We start from the raw sequence: 20,357 nt of genomic DNA on the forward strand, positions 1-20,357 counted from the left end.
AATGGGACCTCATGAAACTGCAAAGCTTCTGCAAGGCAAAAGACACTGTCAATAAGACAAAAAGACCACCAACAGATTGGGAAAGGATCTTTCCCTATCCTAAATCAGATAGGGGACTAATATCCAATATATAAAAAGAACTCAAGAAGGTGGACTCCAGAAAATCAAATAACCCCATTAAAAAATGGGGCTCAGAACTGAACAAAGAATTCTCACCTGAGGAATAACGAATGGCAGAGAAGCACCTGAAAAAATGTTCAACATCCTTAATCATCAGGGAAATGCAAATCAAAACAACCCTGAGATTCCACCTCACACCAGTCAGAATGGCTAAGATCAAAAATTCAGGTGACAGCAGATGCTGGCGAGGATGTGGAGAAAGAGGAACATTCCTCCATTGTTGGTGGTATTGCAAGCTTGTACAACCACTCTGGAAATTAGTCTGGTGGTTCCTTAGAAAATTGGACATAGTACTACCGGAGGATCCAGCAATACCTCTCCTGGGCATATATCCAGAATATGTCCCAACCGGTAAGAAGGACACATGCTCCACTATGTTCATAGCAGACTTATTTATAATAGCCAGAAGCTGGAAAGAACCCAGATGCCCCTCAACAGAGGAATGGATACAGAAACTGTGGTACATTTACACAATGTATTACTACTCGGGTATTAAAAAGAACGAATTTATGAAATTCCTAGCAAAATGGATGGACCTGGAGGGCATCATCCTGAGTGAGGTAACACAATCACAAAGGAACTCACACAATATGTACTCACTGATAAGTGGATATTAGCCCAAAACTTAGCATACCCAAGATATAAGATACAGTTTTCTAAACACATGAAACTCAAGAAGAATGAAGACTGAAGTGTGGACACTATGCCCCTCCTTAGAATTGGGAACAGAACACCCATGGAAGGGGTTACAGAGACAAAGTTTGGAGCTATGACGAAAGGATGGACCATCTAGAGACTGCTGTATCCAGTGATCCACCCCATAATCAGCTTCCAAACGCTGACACCATTGCATACACTAGCAAGATTTTGCTGAAAGGACCCAGATATAGCTGTCTCTTGTGACACTATGCCAGGGCCTGGCAAACACTGAAGTGGTTGCTCACAGCCAGCTAGTGAATGGATCACAGGGCCCCCAATGGAGGAGCTGGAGAATGTACCCAAGGAGCTGAAGGGATCCGCAACCCTATGGGTGGAACAACTTTATGAACTAACCATTAACCAGGAGCTCTTGACTCTAGCTGCATATGTATCAAAAGATGGCCTAGTCGGCCATCACTGGAAAGAGAGGCCCATTGGACATGCAAACTTTATATGCCCCAGTACAGGGGAATGCCAGGGCCAAAAAAATGGGAATGGGTGGGTAGGGAAGTGGGGGGGAGGGTATGGGGGACTTTTGGGATAGCATTGGAAATGTAATTGAGGAAAAGATGTAATAAAAATATTTAAAAAAAAAAAGAAAGACTAGTTTCAGGATTAAAAACAAACAAATTCTCAAAAACAATTTCACTTAATAGACTACATATTCTCATATTATTCTATCTTCTAGCAACTGTATGAAAACCACAGTATTCACCACCTTCAATGTTAATGTTCTTAAAGAAATAGGGAGTTTAAAATACAAGTAGATAGATATAACATATAAAAAATATTTTTTTCTTAAGTAAAAATTCCAGAGATCATATCATAATGTCATTAAGTATTCTGCAGAAATGATTTAAAGAACAACAACTATTAAATTACTAAAAATTCAAATTTACATTTATTTGTTTAGTTTCAAAAGTATAGCTATGTTTTGGGGATATTTATTATTCAATGCTTACAACATTTGTCCTCTGAACATGTACAACTACAATTGATCATACATGGTAAATTTTCATGGTGAAATATATCATTTGAAAACAGAAAATGGCATGCATTCAGTAAAATATGCACAATTTGCATGCAACACTTTGTGTGTATGTGTGTGTGTGCCAAAACATGAATGAACACATGTGTGTGTATGTGTCTTGTGTGTAAACTAAGAAGATAAAGAGAACCAATGTGTTCATATTTATCACATTTTACAAAACCTATACAACACTTTCTTTAAAGTGTACATATTGTTTTTTAACAAACAAAGAAATTATTGAGACATAAAATTAAATTCACGAATTTACTATTTCCACTGACAATAGCTATTACCTATTCATTTTCTGTCCTTAGTGTTTGATGCTCAGCTCCTCAGTGGTAGAGCTGTTTCATTACTTCACTCCTAGAATCTCTATCTTCTCATAATATACTTCTTTCTCATAGAAATGAAGTATCATTCCAATGCACTCAAAATATAGTTCCTGATTTCCAAGCAGATCATTTAAATTCTATTTCAATTTCAAATATAATAAATCAATGTTATGAAGACAAAGAAGTGGGGACTATAGATTATAAGTAAGAAATAGAGTTTTAAAGTTTCCCTTACTTTTTAATTGCATTGTTTTATTATAACTATGTGTAAATATGGTTAGTTTACACAACTTACATTATTCAAATTGATCCATGATACAACACAGGGTATGGGTTAATGAAGATCTAGATTCACATACCTTTGTTATTATCCATTCCCCCCACTGCATAAAGAGTTCCAACTGTAGATTTTCTGGGCTTAGTTCTTGGGCTTTGCATTAAAGTTCTTCTTTCGGGCAATAGATGATATTTCATTGCTTCCAGAATCAGTTTTTGACATTCCAAATCATTCTTGAATAGTGCATGGTTTTCAAGGTCAGCCAGTATCTGTGAATAATACACAGTCACTGTTAATAGTGTATGCTAAATTGGTGAGTATATGCTCTATGTGCTGACATTAGAAGCTTAATTTCTTTGCCATGACTCTTACATTTGGAACACAGGATAGCAATCTTTCCTATTTTTATTTCGAAATATTCACATTGGAACCAAAATATTTAAATGTGGGATTGTTGCAGTTAATAAACTGATTCCTTAAAATTCATTAATCTTCCAATTTTGATATATGTGTAGAATGTCATTAATATTAAAAGGGTGAACCTAAAAGTCTTGACATTAATGTGACTTCTAGCTAATTAGATTGGATTAATTTGGGCTTATAAATAATTATGTGTTCTTTTTTATCAAAATGCAAAATAATATTAAGAAAATATTTTAATAACTATAAGCTCAATTTTTGAGTATTAATCTTTAAAAGCTGAATATTTGTGGCATTTTTACTTTAGTGGATAAAATTATTTTAATAGTTTAAGATAATTAAATTAGATCTTTAAATTAATTTCAATAAGTAATAAATACACTCTACTGTCATTTTCTTGATATTTGTAATGTTGCATGTGGATTAAAGTCTTCTGTTTACATTCATATAGTTTCCAACCTTTATTTGAAGATAATTGTTGAATAGCAAATCATTAGTAAGTTCAACTTTAATTTCAAAAGTGGATATCAATGTTAGTCATTGAAGTGCTTCTAATTTTCTTAATTTTGTGTCCTGTATAATGCATTAACATAAATAGTTTGTATTATATAAAGGAAACATTAGCTACCTATCACAGCTTGTCATATCTAAGTAAACATATAGAATTCTGTGAATTAGATAAAATTTTTGATGATATTCAGTTTGCTTTTTTGTTTCAACATTTTTCAAAATACTCATACTGATCCTTTTTACCACTTAACATACACTTCTTTAAAATATTAAAACACATTACATATTATCATAGTTAAACACAACAAACCATGCATTTATAAGTCTTATAATATCACAGTCTTATTAAAGTATATTTAGTCTAACTAATATTAATGTAAAATTTTTATGGTTTTGCATTATACAGAGTCTTCTTATAAGAAAAATTAATTTCACTAAGGGAGTTCAAATTTGACCAATATACTCATAGATATTTGAAAGTATTTATTTTCTAAACTATTACTTAAAGTAGATTATTATTATAATTATGATATATGGTCCTAGGATCCCTAGATTCTCTACGACATTTAAGATGAACCAATGTTGAATTGTGTAAAAGGTTTTTTTTTGCATCCAATTAGTTTATCCTATGATATATGTCTTCAAATTTGTTTATGTAGTGAAATATATTTGTTTATGTCTCTTTGTTGAACTATTCCTGTATCATTGCTAAAAACTGGTAGATGATATTCTTGATGCATTATTTAACTAAACTTGCATGCATTTTGTTGAGAATATTTTAGTCCACATTTTATCAAAGATATTAGAATGAAATATAATTTTTCTCATGATCTTATTCTGGATATGGAATATAGGTAATATTGCCTTCTAAAAATGAAGATTTTTTATTGTTCACTATTTTCCAGAATCATTTGAGAATGAATTTTAAATTTTATCTTTGAAGATCTCATAAACTTCTATGCTTCACTCATGTGTCTTTGGAAATTTTTTATATGGGAAGCATTTTAATCACAGCTTCCTCTTTACTCAATGTTATGGGTTAATTTGAATTATGAATTTCACAGGCAAATGGTTGGGGCTTGAAACAGTCATCTTAAGTAAGGAAACCCATACACAGAAAGACAAACCTTATATTTCAAATGATTTACAGATATTTTATATCTACAGATTAATTCATCTCTTAACATTTACACAGATACTTCTATTTGCCATTGATGATGACTAACTGAGAAACATGTAACCAGTCCAGGTACATGGAATAAGAGAGTAAATTGATTTAAATGGGACATCTGTATCATACCACTTCATTCCAGGACCAAAAGTAACTGACTGAAGATAATGTGGGAAGAATCTAGGAAATAGAGATAGTAGCTGAACATAATAAAATAATGTCTTCTGAACATAGCATGACAATTGTACAGACTGCCCTCTATACTGCTTCTGACAACATACACAGTCCCCGTGCAAGGAACAAAGTACCCACACTGTGGTCTTCTTTCTTCTTGATCTTCATATGGTCTGTAAATTGTTTCTTGGCTATTTGAAATTTCAGTACTAATATCCACTTATCAGCGAGGTCATACCATGTGTATTATTTTGTGATTGGGTTACCTATCTCACATAGGAAGATATTTTCTAGTTCCATCCATTTGCCTAAGAATTTCATGAAGTCATTGTTTTTAATAGCTGAGTCATTGTGTAAATGTACCATATTTTCTGTATCCATTCCTTTGTTGAAGGACATCTGGGTTCTTTCCATCTCCTGGCTGTTATAAATAAGGCTGCCATGAACATACTGGAGCATGTGTATTTATTAAATGCTGGAACATCTTTTGGGTATATACTCATGAGTGGTATAGTTGTGTCTCCAGGTAGTACTATGTCCAATTTTCTGAGAAACTGCCATACTGATTTCCAGAGGGGTTGACAATATCCAACAACAACAACAATAAAGCAGCACAGATCCATTTTCTCCAAGAGTATAGATCCTGAAAATTCTACCATGCTCCAGTGGTAACAGGATTTACAACCAAGAATCCTTGACCAATGTAATTTGGAAATGATGAGTGAAAAAGAAAAAGAAAGAAAAAACACAAGTCTGGTAGGTAAGGAAGTAGGAGAAGATCTCAGAGATGTTGGGAAAGGTAGGAAAATGATTAAGTCTAACTGTATACATTTCTTAAATTTATTTTTATTGATTATTTTGTTTATTTACATTTCAAATGTTATCACTTTCCTGTTTTACCCACTGCAAATCCCCTATCCCCTCCATACCTGCTTCTATGTGGGTGCTCCCCCATCCTCTCACCCACTCCTGCCTCACTGCCCTAGCATTTTCGTAACCTGGGTAATGGAGCCTCCATAGGACCAAGGGCTTCCCTTGCCTCATTGATGCCAGATAAGGCCGTTCTCTGCTACATATGGAGTTGGAGCAATAAGTCCCTCCATGTGTACTCTTTGGTTGGTAGTTTAGTTCCTGGGAGCTCTGGGGGGGTCTGGTTGGGTGATATTGTTCTTTCTATGGGGTTACAAACCCCTCATCTCCTTCAGTCCTTCCCTTAACTCCTCCATTAAGGTCCCTGTGCTCAGTCTGAAAGTTGGCTGCAAGCATCCGGATCTGTGTTGGTCAGGCTCTGGCAGAGCCTTCAGGAGACAGCTATATCAGGCTCCTGTCAGCAAGAGGTAGTATCTGACTTTTGGTGTCTGCAGATGGGATGGATCCCCAGCTGGGGCAGTTTCTGCATGACTTTCCTTCAGTCTCTGGTCTACTCTTTGTCCCTGTATTTCATTTAGACAGGAAAAAGCATGGGTTAAAATTTTGGAGATGGGAGGATGACCCTATTCCTCAACCAGGAGCCATGCCTAACTTCTGGATATGGTCTGTCTTCCCTTTGTTGGATATTTCAGCTAATGTCATCCCTGTTGGGTCCTGGGAGCCTCTTGCTTTCATTAAATTACCAGTTATAATTTTTTAAAATCTTCAATAAATATTAATAATTAAAATGTAATTTTAAAGGGAAGAAAGCTAGAAGAATTTCTACAAAATATATTAATCACATCCATATCTTTCATATGTTCATGAATTCATGGTAATCTAGAGAATAATATTGAGTAAAGACTTAAAGAAATAGGTGAGGTGAATATAGATCAGAGCAGCAGTAACACTTGGTCATTGAGTTATTTGATTTATAAATTATGTCACATTTGACCAAAAAAATGATACAATTTTATATATTTCTTATTATTTAAGATCTGACTTCTCAATAGAGTCTTTAAAAGCCATTTACAGGTATGATGCAGAATCTAAGACACCATGCATGCAATCTCAGAGTATAAAACCAGCAAATCTTTTAATCACCATAGATGGAGAAAAATGAAACATTCCATAATAAAACCAAATTTAATCAATTTATATCACTAGGGAGCAAAAAATATGGAACATACACACACATCCCTCACTACCACCACCACTACCTTTATCACCATAAACAAAAACAAAAACAAAACAATAAAAACAAATAAAACAAGACTCTAGATATCGCTGAACATCAGTGCTCTCAATTACTTAACAAAAAAGACATCTTCTGCTGGATCAAAGAACCCCACCTCAACATGAAGAATAAATGATGTTTTCCCTCAGGGTAAATTTATCTCAGGATAAAATTTTAGAAAAAAATTTCAAAGCAAATGGACCTCAGAAGTAAGCTGGTGTGACAATTTTAATATTGAAGAAAATAGACTTCAAGTCAAAACTAATCAAAAAGAAATTGGGAAGGACAGTACCTAGTAATCAAAGGAAAAATACATAAATATGACATAAATTATTAATTTCTATGCCCCAATCACAAGTGTAAAAGAACTATTATTATAGTTTAATCACATATTGGTTCTCACTCACTGATAATATAAGACTTTAATATACCACTCTCACCAATGGACAGAATTTTCAGACAAAACCTAAACAGAGAAATGCTTGAACTAACAGATATTAAGAAACAAATGAACCTAAAGATATTTATTGAAAATTTCACCCAATGTGAAAGAATAAAAACTTCTTTTCAGCATCCCATGGAACTTTTGCCAAAATTAGTGATATTCTTGGTAATAAAGCAAGTCTCAACAGATATAAAAAATATTAAATGAACACCCAGCATCCTATCAGATCCCCATTGTTTACAGCTGATAAACTCATAGAAACTGAACCACTCTCTACTCAATGAAAAGTGATGAATAAAAAGTGAATCAAGACAGAAATAAATTAAACACCTTCTATATTTGATAGAAAATAAATACAGAAGATATTGTAGACATATATGACAAAGTAAAAGCAGCTCTAAGAGGCAACTTCATTCCAATACATGCCTACAAATAAAACATGGGGAGCTCAAATACTTGTAACTTAACAGCACCACTTAAAACTCTAAAATGGAAGAAATAAATAACATGCAAAATAAGTTGATTGCCAGAAACTCAGGGCTAAAGATCAATAAAACAGAAATAACAAACAACACAAATAATCAATGAAACAAAAAGTTGGTTCTATGAGAAAATTCAAATAATTGACAAGCTTTTATCCAAATTAACTAAAAAGCAGAGAAGGATTATCCAAATTAACAAAATGGAAATGGAAATGTGGAAATAACAAGTACTGGTGAAGTTCAGAGCATCAGAAGGAAAGACTTTAAAAATGTGTACTCTACCAAACTGGGAAATGAATAATTTTCTCAGTGTGTACCACTTGAAAACCAAAATCAAGATCATATAGTCAACTTAAACAAACATATGTATAGCCATTAGTGCTTTAATAATTTTATGGGTACACCATTACCCTGATAACTCAACCACATAAAATACCAACAATGCTAGAGAATTACAGACTCATTTAAGATAATATCATAGATGTAAAGCTACTCAATAAAATACTTGAAAACCAAATCAAAGCACATATCAAAAATCATTTAACCTACTCAAGTATGATTCATCTCACAAATGCAGAGATGGTTTAGCATACTCTTGAAGAAATATTCAACATCCTCACCCATCAAAGAAATGTAAATCAAAACCTCTATGAAATTTCATCTTACAATTGTCAAAATAGTTAAGCTCAATGACACAAGTGATAGCTCATGCTGGCAAGGATGTGGTATAATGGAAATTAATTATTGCTATCTGGAGGATAAACTTGTATAGCCACTATGGGAAAAAAAAGAGTGGCATTTCCTCAGATGTGGGAAGCAATCTACCTCAAAAACAAGCTATAATACATTTGGGCATAAACCAAAGAACATTTTACCCTACCATAAGGTCACTTGCTCAGCTATGTTCATTGCTTCTTTATTCACAATAACCAGAAACTGGAAAAAATATAGATACCTCTCAACAAAAGAATGATTTAAAAATCATGGTATACTTACACATAGGAGTATTATTCAACTGTTGAAAATTGACATCATGAAATTTGCAAGCACATGGATGTAAATTTAATAATAACATTGAGATTGAGTTAATCCAGATACAGAAAGATAACTATAGCATAGATTCTCTTATATGTGGATATGAGCCACTAAGCTTTAACCAAGCTGCAATCTACAGACCCATTGAGGTTCATTATAGATGAAGGGACTGAGGGGATACATGGATATCCCAGGGAAGGGGAAATAGATTTTATGGGTGAACTTGAGGAAGGGGTGAAAAACGGAGGATCAGGTAGGGAAAGTGATGTAATCCTGGAAAGAGTGCTAGGACTGAGTTGTATTTGAGGGGTAGTGTGGAAATATACCACAGCAGAAGCTTCCGGAAATATACTACAGCAATCCTAAAGTCTTCAAACAATGAAGGGGACCAACTTGCCACTTCTTGTTACCAAAGGAAACTTTTAGTAATAGGATTGGGTTACCTAAAGTTGAGTTTTTGGCCTAATGTGTCCTCAAACAGCCCACACCTTTGCCAGAAAAATAAAACAAAACAAAACAAAACAAAACAAAACAAAACAAAACAAAACAAAAGGAAAGCAACTGACAGCAACATTTTGTAGCTGATGCATTTTGTCATGTGTCTTATTGAACATGGAGAGGCTCAGCTGGTGCCTACAATGACCCTTCATTCCTGTGACTATCTTTTGTGTGGGAAAGTACTTTACAGGCCACCAAAAGCAGAACAAATCCACCAAACGCAGACAAAAACAGAAGAAAACAAAACAAAACAAAACCACAGACAAAACACTTTGATCTACCATATTGTCTTGCCTGAAAAATATGCTAAAGCAGTAGTGGCACTAAGATTGTGGAAATAACTAGATTTGAGTTACAGCCCACTCCTCAAGATTGAACCTATGCACAACACTACTTGAGTGACCACCAACAAATGATGAGATAGTTCAGAGACCTAGGGTAAAACCTAATATTGCTGTTCAAAAAGAAAACAAGAAAAAAAACTGTAGTGATAAAACGACTCTTAATTATATTCCTCTATACTCATAGATCAGGGCCTTGGTGAACCATCATCAGAGAAACTTCCTCTTATAGAAGATTGGAACAAATACAGAAACTCACAGCCAAACGTATGAAAGACCGTAGAGAAAGAGAGGGAGAGGGAGGCAGAGAGGGAGAGTCAGAGAGACAGAGACACAGAGACAGGAAGATAGCGGGCAAAAGAGAGGCAGAGAGACAGAGAGAGAGAGAGAGAGAGAAACAGAGACACAAACAGAGACCTTGGAACATTCATCTTTAAATGGGATGTCACAAACAAGTCCCTTCCCTCAGAGCTTATAGACCTCCTGGAAGAGCAGAAACAATGTCAGAGGCACAGGGGATGGAGGTCACCCGGAAAGTAAGCCCCTCTTTGTCAACTGAGGAAAACACATAAAAAAAAAATCACAGAGATGGAACCAGCAATCACAGGGCCTCCACAAATCTGCCCCAAATTTTCCATGTTTATATTATATGGATTTTAATTTAGTTTTTTTTTTTTTTTTTTTTTTTTTTTTTTTTTTTTTTTTTTTTTTTTTTTTTTTTTTTTTTTTTTGGTTTTTCGAGACAGGATTTCTCTGTACAGCACTGGCTGTCCTGACACTCACTTTGTAGACCAGGCTGGCCTCAAACTCGGAAATCTGCCTGGCTCTGCCTCCCGAGTGCTGGGATTAAAGGCATGCGCCACCACTGCCCGGCTAATTTACTATTTTTATGGGACTCTGAATAGGCTTCTGATACTCAGGCCTTCCCCTTGGCTTTTCCTTTTCCTCTTTTTCCTTTGTTCAACTTTAATTTGATAGTTTCCATTTTATCTTTTTAAAATTATTATCATTTTGATTAATTAATTTATTTTTTACACTCCATATTTTAACCCCCCTGATCCACCCTCCATCTGTTCCACATCCCATACCTAATCCCCACCCCCATGTCTCTTTGTGGATGTCCCCACCCACCACCCCACCTGACCTGTAAACTCCCTGGGGCCTCCAGTCTCTTGAGGGTGAGGTGCATCATCTCTGAATGAACACAGACCTAGCAGTACTCTGCTGTGTGTGTTGGGGGCCTCATATCAGCTGCTGTATGCTGCCTGCTTGATGGTCCAGTGTTGGAGAGATCTTGGGGGTCCAGAATGAGACTGCTGGTCCTCCTACAGGTTTGCCCTCCTCCACAGCTTCTTTCAGTCTTTCCCTAATTCAACAACAGGAGTCAGCTGCTTCTATCCATTGGTTAGGTACGACTATCTGCATCTGACTCTTTTAGCTGCTTGTTGAGTCTTCTGGAGTGCAGCTATGCTAGATCCCTTTTTGTGAGTGCTCCATAGCCTCAGTAATAGTGTCAGGCCTTTGGACCTCTCCTTGAGCTGGATCCCACTTTGTCCCTGTAGCTGGACCTTCTTTTCCTCAGGCTATTCTCTATTTCCATCCCTGAAATTCTTTCAGAGAGGAACAACTGTGGGTCAGAGTTTTGACTGGGATGGCAACCCCATCCCTCACTTGATGTCTCATCTTCCAGATGGGGGTGGGTTCTATGTCCTGTCTTCTTGCATGGAGTGGGCTCTATAAGTTCCCAAGTGAGGACACCTCAGTCCCATTTGGGAGACAGAAGAAAGCAATCACAAGAGGGAAGCAAGGAAGGAACCTGGGATGGAAAGTGGACTAGGGGGTGGGGTGGGGTGGATGGGGGGAAGGGAGTGGGGAGTGAGAGGGAAACCTGATCTTTATTGGGTGAGGGGAAAGGACTGAAGCCCCTAGGGCCAACAAAAAGAATGGAAACAGGCAACCTCAGGAGGCAGGAGGTAGGGGGGACCCTCCAGAATGCACTAGAGGTCAGAGACTCCCAGGACTCAAAGGGAGGGATCTTGGATGAAATGCCAGACAGTAAGGAGAGAGAACTGTTTTATCTAATGTTTTTATGTTTATCTTATGTTTTATCTTTATGTTGTTGTGTTTTGTTGTTGTTAAAAAAAAATCTGAGCAGTTTAAGTATTTTCCTTTTTGTTTGCTTTTCTTTTTACAGTCCTTTTATTTAGTGATGCTGGAATTGAATCCAGGACTTCACACATAAAATGAAAGCATATCGCCAAATGAGCTAAATCCCCATCTTCAAGTACTTTCAAAATAATCTTTTCAGAAATACAATTTTGATTTTCCTGGAATTGATAAAAGAATATTTATCAGTCTTATTTTTGATATTGGGTATCTTCATTAAAATTCCACTCCTGTGGTTATGTCTATAAACCAAATTCATTAATATTAAAAGTGACATTCTTTTGAGAAGGAAGTGAACTGCATCCCGTCTGTCTCTTGTGCTTTGTGTTTGAAACAAATGAATAAACTGGATGCTAAATCATTTTTATTTTGCATAAACTGCAGAAAATGGTTTCTCTTTTAATATACTAGGATAGGTATCAGGCAAACAATATGTGTGTAGAAGACATTCCATGGGATAATCATGGTATCACTTAATTTAAGCATACCCTGAAACTGTTAATTATTTTAAGGAGCTGGTGAAAGGCTTCAGTGTTCACACAATTCAGAGGCAACACAGTAACCATTTCTTAGGTTCAGCTGCCACTTTTCAAGAGTGTAACACAGTTCCAGATGCCCTGGACCATTTTCTCTATATTCCCATGTTTCTGCTCTTAAGTTCCCAGTCAAACACAAAAAGGAAAACCATGTCCGAGATGCTGCAAATTGTATTATTCCTTCCTTTACCACTTCTGGAGCTTTTTACCAGAGACTGCTCCAGTACATGCTGGGGTTGGTGCTGCCTTAACTCCCATAGAAGAAACCAGCTTAGCGGTGCACAGATAAACTGTCAATCTGTAGCCTGGATGACGCTCAGTATCCCTAACCAAATAGATTTTCAATCCAAGTTCCATTAGCCTCCATTGAAAACATTCTAATGACATAATCAGAATCTGGTCTAAGTGACTTGATTATCTGTATATGTGAATATAAATGAAAACTACACAAGCAAAAAATGTTTTCCATGTCTGTCTCAAACTGACTTGTAAAGCTTATGTCAGAGACATCTGAAAGAATTTACCTGAAACATTTCAAGAAACAAGTAGAGACATTTTATGAAAAGAAAAAAAGCAGGTTCATTATCTTATTTTAAGTACAGAAATCTCTGATTGTCTTAAGATGAAAAGTAATTGGAAAACTTGCAATTTCAATACGAATAATAACAACTTAATCAAAACAAGCAGAGCTCATAAAATTAACCCAAATAAGGGATTTTATTAGTCATAAGTGAAGTGGGACTTGTGCTGGTATAATTTATGATTAACATTTATTTATTGAACATGAGTTTATTGTTTCACTTGGAGAAAGCACAGAATTTTAAAGCTGAAAAAATTCATCCCATGTATGGTAAGAACATTACTTTATTCTTGAACATATGTCTCCTAATAAGTTCACTGATTCACTCATTTATTGCGTCAATTTTGGCAGCAGTACTTTGTCCCAGCAAGATCATAGATCGATCCAGAATATCTGTGGCTTAGTTGTATACCAACATGTTTATCCTTATGGCACTAGAAAGGCTTTCTTAATTTATCAATGTTCTGGTTACAATTGAAGCATAGCTTCTTCATTAATCAGTAGCTATCACTCAGTATCTTTAGGCTGCTATGCCAATTGATGTCTTATGGTGTCCTGCCTCATCTGCTCATCCACTTTTCCCTTGAATCTGTATGTGCATTTTAGATTTTCTAATATATTTCTATTGAAATAAATCATTCTATCTTTAATCATAGCCCTTGCATCCCAATTACCACCTCAATATCTCTCTTTCTATCAGGCACTTTTCCATTTCAGTCCTTTTTTAAAGACTTAGAAAATCCAATGTTGTTTGAATATTTATGATATACATAACTCATATGCATACAACTGCACATAAATAATTAATTATACCTTTTGACAATACTGTTAATAGACATTATAACAGACAAGCACACATATGTGTGTGTATCTATTTGCTCCGCTAATGATTATATGTAACTTCCTAACTTACACACTTATTTTAATTAAAAGCAGGCTGGAAGAAAACATTTTGTAGCATCTATTATATATAAACTTACCCCTCAAGTATATTATTGGAGAAGATTTTATTGCAGGTGATAAAATTCATCATGATTAATCAGCGCGTTTATGCTTCCCTTCCTCTTTAATATAAATGTTTCCAAGTACCAACACTGAACTTTTAAGTCAATTTTATTAACTCCATGATGAAAAAAGAACCAAAATTACAGGAAAGCCATATGTTTGTATTCTGTGTATACACTATGAATGTTACCAAAGAGACACTAGTATACATGGTAAAACAGAACTCATGAAGTATTGCTGCCCTTTGATTTGGAGGAAGTAATACATTTAGCATGTTAAATAAAGCTGTAGCAAGAGATTGTTTAAGTCTCATCACTTCTCTTCAGAGCTAAACTGCCTGAGAGCACACCCACAATGCCATTGATAAATATTTTGACACCTTAATGAAATTAATTTTACTAGATAAGTTAGCAAATATTTATATCAGGGTTGCTGATTTTTCTTTAGACTGCTTACACTTTTCTAAAGGTGTGAGCAGAGCACTATGCATCTGATGGCTATTATGTGCCTAACTTTATTGCTGATTCTCATCTTCACTTTGACCATCTCCTTAATTAGAGAGCTAACTCCTTGCCTGGAGACAAGAACATTTGTGAGTGACCAGAAGATTATATTCTCAAGTGACTGGTAGCCCTCTAAAAAGCAAGCAGTGCTAGAAAGAAAACAAAGCAACAATTTCCCCCTCCTTTCTGCCACATTATATTTTAAGTATGTCGGTTATGTGGTGGAAACAGCTGTGAACATGCTAACATTAAAGTGCAAGACAGCCTTTAAAGATACCGCATTCGGATTAACATTGAGGACACTTGATTTTTGTCATTTTTAAGCAATACATGCCTTCAGCTAAACATTAATTTTTCTTTAGTCTTATAATTTTTATGCAGGCCCTTTTAATTTGTAATTTATCTCACACTAATTATAAGGTATCCATATATGTTGCCTTCTTCATTTCACTTAGGGAAGATAGAGAAAGAATTTTAATCACATCGTATTTGCAGATTTCAACTTTCTTCAGATTTATTCTGATCAAAGCCCTACATTCCCCTTTTGATCATCATCAGTAAAATCAGTTACTGTGAACACATCAAGGTGAATGCATCTTGCAAGTCAATAAGGGATTGGGATTATCCTCCCACCGAATGACTATTCCACTGGGCATGAACTTCATAGAGTTTGTAAAGGTCGGATAAGAAATCAGCTACCTAAATACTCTACTAGAAAGAACTTTTCAGGGATAAGTTTAAGCACAAATTTATTTATCTTTATACCAGAAATAATAAAATCATTTGGAATGTGTTAAAGCCTTTGTAATTTGAACATGTTGTAACATAATAGAACTCTGGTTATTATTGTCTAATGCTAATGGTTAAGCCATAGTATATTTGGCTGTGTAGAACAAATGTCAGATTGTTAAGCTCACGGGACAGGATTTGTTTACTGTTTTCATAATGAGATCTATATAAAATGGCATTTTCAGTAAATCTCATTATAAAACCTGAAATACTTAAACTTTTACTTGACAAACAGGAAATACGCTTCAGTTTTCCAGTGCAGGAACATGATTTCTGAGCAGGTATCAAGAAGCACAGGTACTGAGGTCAACAATTAACAAATGCACATCATGAAACTAAACATCTTCAGAGGAAGTAAAACAAGCATTGGAGTTAAGAGGCAGTCTTCAGAATGGGGAAAATTCCTGATTAATCATAAGTCTAAAAGAAGGCTAGTACTTTCATTGCTCAAAAAATTAATACGTTGAAGCATGTGAAATCCTCACATGATCTTCTGCACTTCTCAAAAGAAAGTGGGTCACTTCTGAGGCTCTTTCTATTATAGCTTTCCAGGTTCTTATTGACTCTACTCTACTGTGACTGCTGTTCTTTCTCCTCATTCCATGGAGCTGACATCTTCATTATGCTAGGTTCTCCTTCTGCATCTAGGCTTCACATCATACCTCACATACACTCCCTTCATGGAGTCAAGTCTACACTGCTCTGCATGACACCTTCATGCCTTTGAAACCAATACCATCGACGTGACTCTCACACATGACCAAGTCCTGGTGCACCACAACGTCCAACCTTGACTATCTCTGAAACACAGCTTCTTTGTCCTCTCAGAAAACACTTAGCAGAAGATTTTACCTCAGTGTTGCTGATTTCCTCTTCAGGCACCACTAACCAGCATCAATTGTCTCACTAGTTACTTCTATTCTTACCTCTAAAGCCAAAAACAAATGTACAAAGCTGCTGAGTTCATCTGCTTGCTGGGGCAGAAACATGGCCCCTTCTATTACATTATCACCAGCTTTCTATTTTTCAACAATTTCCCTACCTATGCTTGGCTGTCCTGGAACTTGTTCTGTAGAAAATCCTTGAACTCAGAGATATGCATGGCCCTGTCTCCCGAATCTGTAATATTGAAGTTACCTTGGAGACCCCAAAATTTTGTGATGCCAGAGCTATGGGGTAGCTGCTCAGGAAAATTGTTTTCAGGAATAAAACCAGCCAAAGAAAAAGAACTGTGCTACAGTGAACAAACCAGAAAGGAGTGGGAGACCTGAACAACACTTTGACATCAGATATGGATCTGCAGAGTTTAGAGATTCCCCAACTGGCTTTTGGTATTCTTATGGTCCAGCATTTCCTCACAATGGCATTTAGGAAGGGTAATGTATATACTGTGAATTTGGAGGTATGCTCCTATGCTATTTTTTTTTAATTATAGGGGATTACATTTACATGATAGGATGAATCTCAGAAGAGTCTTTGAATATTGGAATTTTGCCATTTTTGGGACAGGTATAGATGATGGGGACTTTTAAAGTTGGAGCTCAAGTATTTTGCAGTATGCTATGTTTAAGTGTGGTCCACATACACCTACATGTTTGAACAATCATATGGGGGACACAGAGTATTAGTTTAAATACACTTGTCCCAGGAAGTAGAACTATCATAAATTGTGGCCTTGTTGGAAGAAGTTCATCACTGTGGGGATGGTATTTGAAGTTCGACTCAGTGCTGAAGAGACCCTCCAATTGGCTAGCTCAAAGACAGTCTCTTTCTGACTGCCCTTGGATAAAGATGCAGAACTCTCAGTTCCTTCTTCAGCACTATGTTTGCCTGCATATCTACCATGTTTCTTGCTCTAATGAAAATAGACTAAACCTCTGAACCTTTAAGCTAGCCCCAATTAAATATTTGCATGTACAAGAAAGAAGTAAGTTGAATCTCAAAAACAAAAAACAAACAAACAAACAAAAAAACAAGAAGAAGAAGAAGAAGAAGAAGAAGAAGAAGAAGAAGAAGAAGAAGAAGAAGAAGAAGAAGAAGAAGAAGAAATAAGTTGAAGCATTATGAAAAGAAATAGCCCGATTAAAATTTGGGACATGAAATAAAGGTAAAATGAAATGCCTGACAGTAGGGAGAAGAAATTTATAGAGCCCATCTCCATCAGGAAGACAGGGCATCAAGTGAGGGACGGGGTTCCTATACTACATTCACATCTCTGACCCATAACTGTTCCTGTCTGAAAGAATTACAGGGATGGAAATAGAGAGGAGCTTGAGAAAATGAAGGTCCAAAGACAGACCCAAATTGGGATCCAGCTCAAGGGGAGGTACAAAGGGCTGACACTATTATTGTGGCTATGGAACACTCACAAAAAGGGATCTATCATGACTGCCCTCCAGAAGACCCAACAAGCAGCTGAAAGAGTCAGATGCAGATATTTGCACCCAAGCAATGGACAGAAGCAGCTGACCCCTATTGTTGAATTAGGGAAGGCTGAAAAAAGCTGAGGAGAAGGGCAACCATGTAGGATGACCAGAAGTCTCAATCTGGACCCCTGAGATCTCTCAAACACTGGACCACCAAACAGACAGTATATACCAGCTGACATGAGGCCCCCAATACACATACAGCAGAGTACCACTGGGTCTGTGTTCATTCAAAGATGATGTACCTAACCCTCAAGAGACTGGAGACCCCAAGGAGTTGAGAGGTCAGGTGGGGTGGGGGTTGGGGTCGTCTACATGGAGTCAGGGTGGGGTGGGGAGGAGGTGTGGGATGTGGAGCAATCCAGTTGGAGGGTGGATTGGGGGTGGGGTGGGGAATGGAATATGGAGTGTAAAAAATAAATTAAAAATAAAATAAAATAAATGTGACAAGTAACAAGTATCAACAATAAATTAAAAACAAAACAAAAACAAAAAAATCTTAAAAGAATAAAAATGGTTCATATATATATATATATATATATATATATATATATATATATATCTCAAACATGATGTGTTTGGGCATGAAAAAAAATGAAAATTAACATAACTTAGAGCTTACTCATGTCCCTGTCAAAACAATGTGTTTTTATTTTATCTGATCATTCCTGGGACAGTAATCTTGGCAAGGTCATACATTGTTCTTGTGTGAAAATCTACACCATATCCAAGGATAGTCATGTAACCATGATATTAACATTGGAGATTGTATTTTCAAGTGTTACTGTTACAATTATTATCCCACTAGCTTTTTCATCATAGCCTTGTAAGGATAGGTTAGGTATTGTTTTATCCTTTTGAAGCCACCTTCTTTATAGCATTTACTTTTTTCTAAATTGATGGTGATAGTCAATGTTCAATTTATCTGTAACCTCCCATAGCTATCAGTTCCAGTTGCTACATGTTATTTATATATTTTAACCTAAGACTAACTGTACAATAGTTGAGCTACTGGCTTGGGTTTCCCCAGAGCACTGAAATATCTACTAATTATGTGTCAACTTCAAAATTGTCTTCCCTAGGCCCAGTGGGCAATACATATTGAGGCCAAAACTCCCCTTTTATGTATAAATTAGGAGTTTCAGAAAAGTTGGATGACAATACTAAATGAAGGATACAGAAACCGGAAATATAGCAGCTCTTCAAAAATCCCTTAGTTCCATGTTTTCTACTGTTGATGGCAGATCATATGATAACTATATATACTTTCACATGCAACATACTAGAAAGAAAATACATTTATATCCATGATTGCTCCACATTATCAAAAAGAATCTGCAGTTAAGAGTCATAATGGAGGCTTAAAATCATGTGCATAAGTGGTACTACAAATGTGCATATATTCTCACATATAACCCAAAAGGAGCAAGTAAAATTTCAAAATAGGCACTGAAAAAGATAATCATTAGTAACTAATATTAAAGAGTAATAATGATAAATAATAATTTGAAAACAAAAGTGATGAAATATTTATTTCTGGCATTTCTCATTCAACATTAAAAACCAAGTAAACTTTGCATTAATAAAATCTGAAGAGTCCAAGTTATGACAGGGAGCAACAACTACATATCCTAACTGTTCCCCTATAAGTAATAGCGGCTCTATGTCTAATGAAGTGTAACTGATATGCATGAATATTCTATGCATTCACATGGTAAATACAAAAATATTAAAAAATATATATCTATTCATATGCTTTTTCCTTTATTCTCCTCTTATATATTATATCCTGATGGTGATGATGAAATGATGATAATGATGATCATGATGATGATGATGAAGAATACAAAAACAAAATGCAAAATAATATCATGAAATCTGGTTTTTGCTGGCTAACCACTCCTGGACATTAAGCCATCCCTAGTGGATGATTAATATAATCAGTTAAATTTCACTGGAGAAATTTTTTTCTTGCCACTCCCTTCCCTGCAGAAAATACCAATTACAAATAGCTATTTGTCTTAATGTAGGATTTTGTGTGCACTTTCCCTTCTCAGTAGCAGGGATTTTGTCCTTCTTCATTAATTTTTGCAATACTTGTGAGTACTCTCCCACTCTCTCTTACATATTGAAGACAGTGTATTATCAGATTCATCCATTACCACTGTGTCTTACAGTCTTTCTGCTTCCTCTTCCACAGGGTTCCATGAACCTAGAAGTTTTGATTAGAAGACTCCATTCAGAGCAGAGAGCTGATCAATCTCTTTGATTTTCACACATTGTTTCCTTTGTGTTAATTACCACCTACTACAAGAAGAAGCTACCATGATGAGGGTTAAGCTCTGCTCTGCACTAAGGGTATAGCAATATCATCATGAGGAGTGTCTTAGTGCTTCAATTGTTCCAATGAAGCACTATGATCAAATATCAAGTTGAGGAAAAAAGTATTTACCTCGCTTAGATTTCAACATTGTAGTCTATGATTCAAGAAAGTCAGCCTGGAAACTCAAACAGGGCAGGAATCTGGAGGCAGGGGATGATTCGAAGTCCATGGAGATGTTACTGCTTACTGGCTTGTCCACCTTGCTTTCACACAGAAGCTAGCACCACCA

General features: G+C 35.8%; 1 protein-coding gene across 1 annotated transcript in view; it reads right to left on the minus strand.

The window, feature by feature from the left end:
- Klhl1 (kelch like family member 1) overlaps positions 1-20,357 on the minus strand; it is a 395,614-nt gene that overhangs the window by 141,223 nt on the left and 234,034 nt on the right. The window contains exon 6 of the mRNA XM_021181703.2: positions 2,601-2,787. Within this exon, the coding sequence (XP_021037362.1) occupies positions 2,601-2,787 (187 nt within the window). The remainder of the gene's footprint in view (positions 1-2,600; positions 2,788-20,357) is intronic.

This window comes from Mus caroli, unplaced genomic scaffold, assembly GCF_978045245.1.
Source record: "Mus caroli unplaced genomic scaffold, Mus_caroli_1 scaffold_12, whole genome shotgun sequence".
NCBI classification, from domain to species: Eukaryota; Metazoa; Chordata; class Mammalia; order Rodentia; family Muridae; genus Mus; species Mus caroli.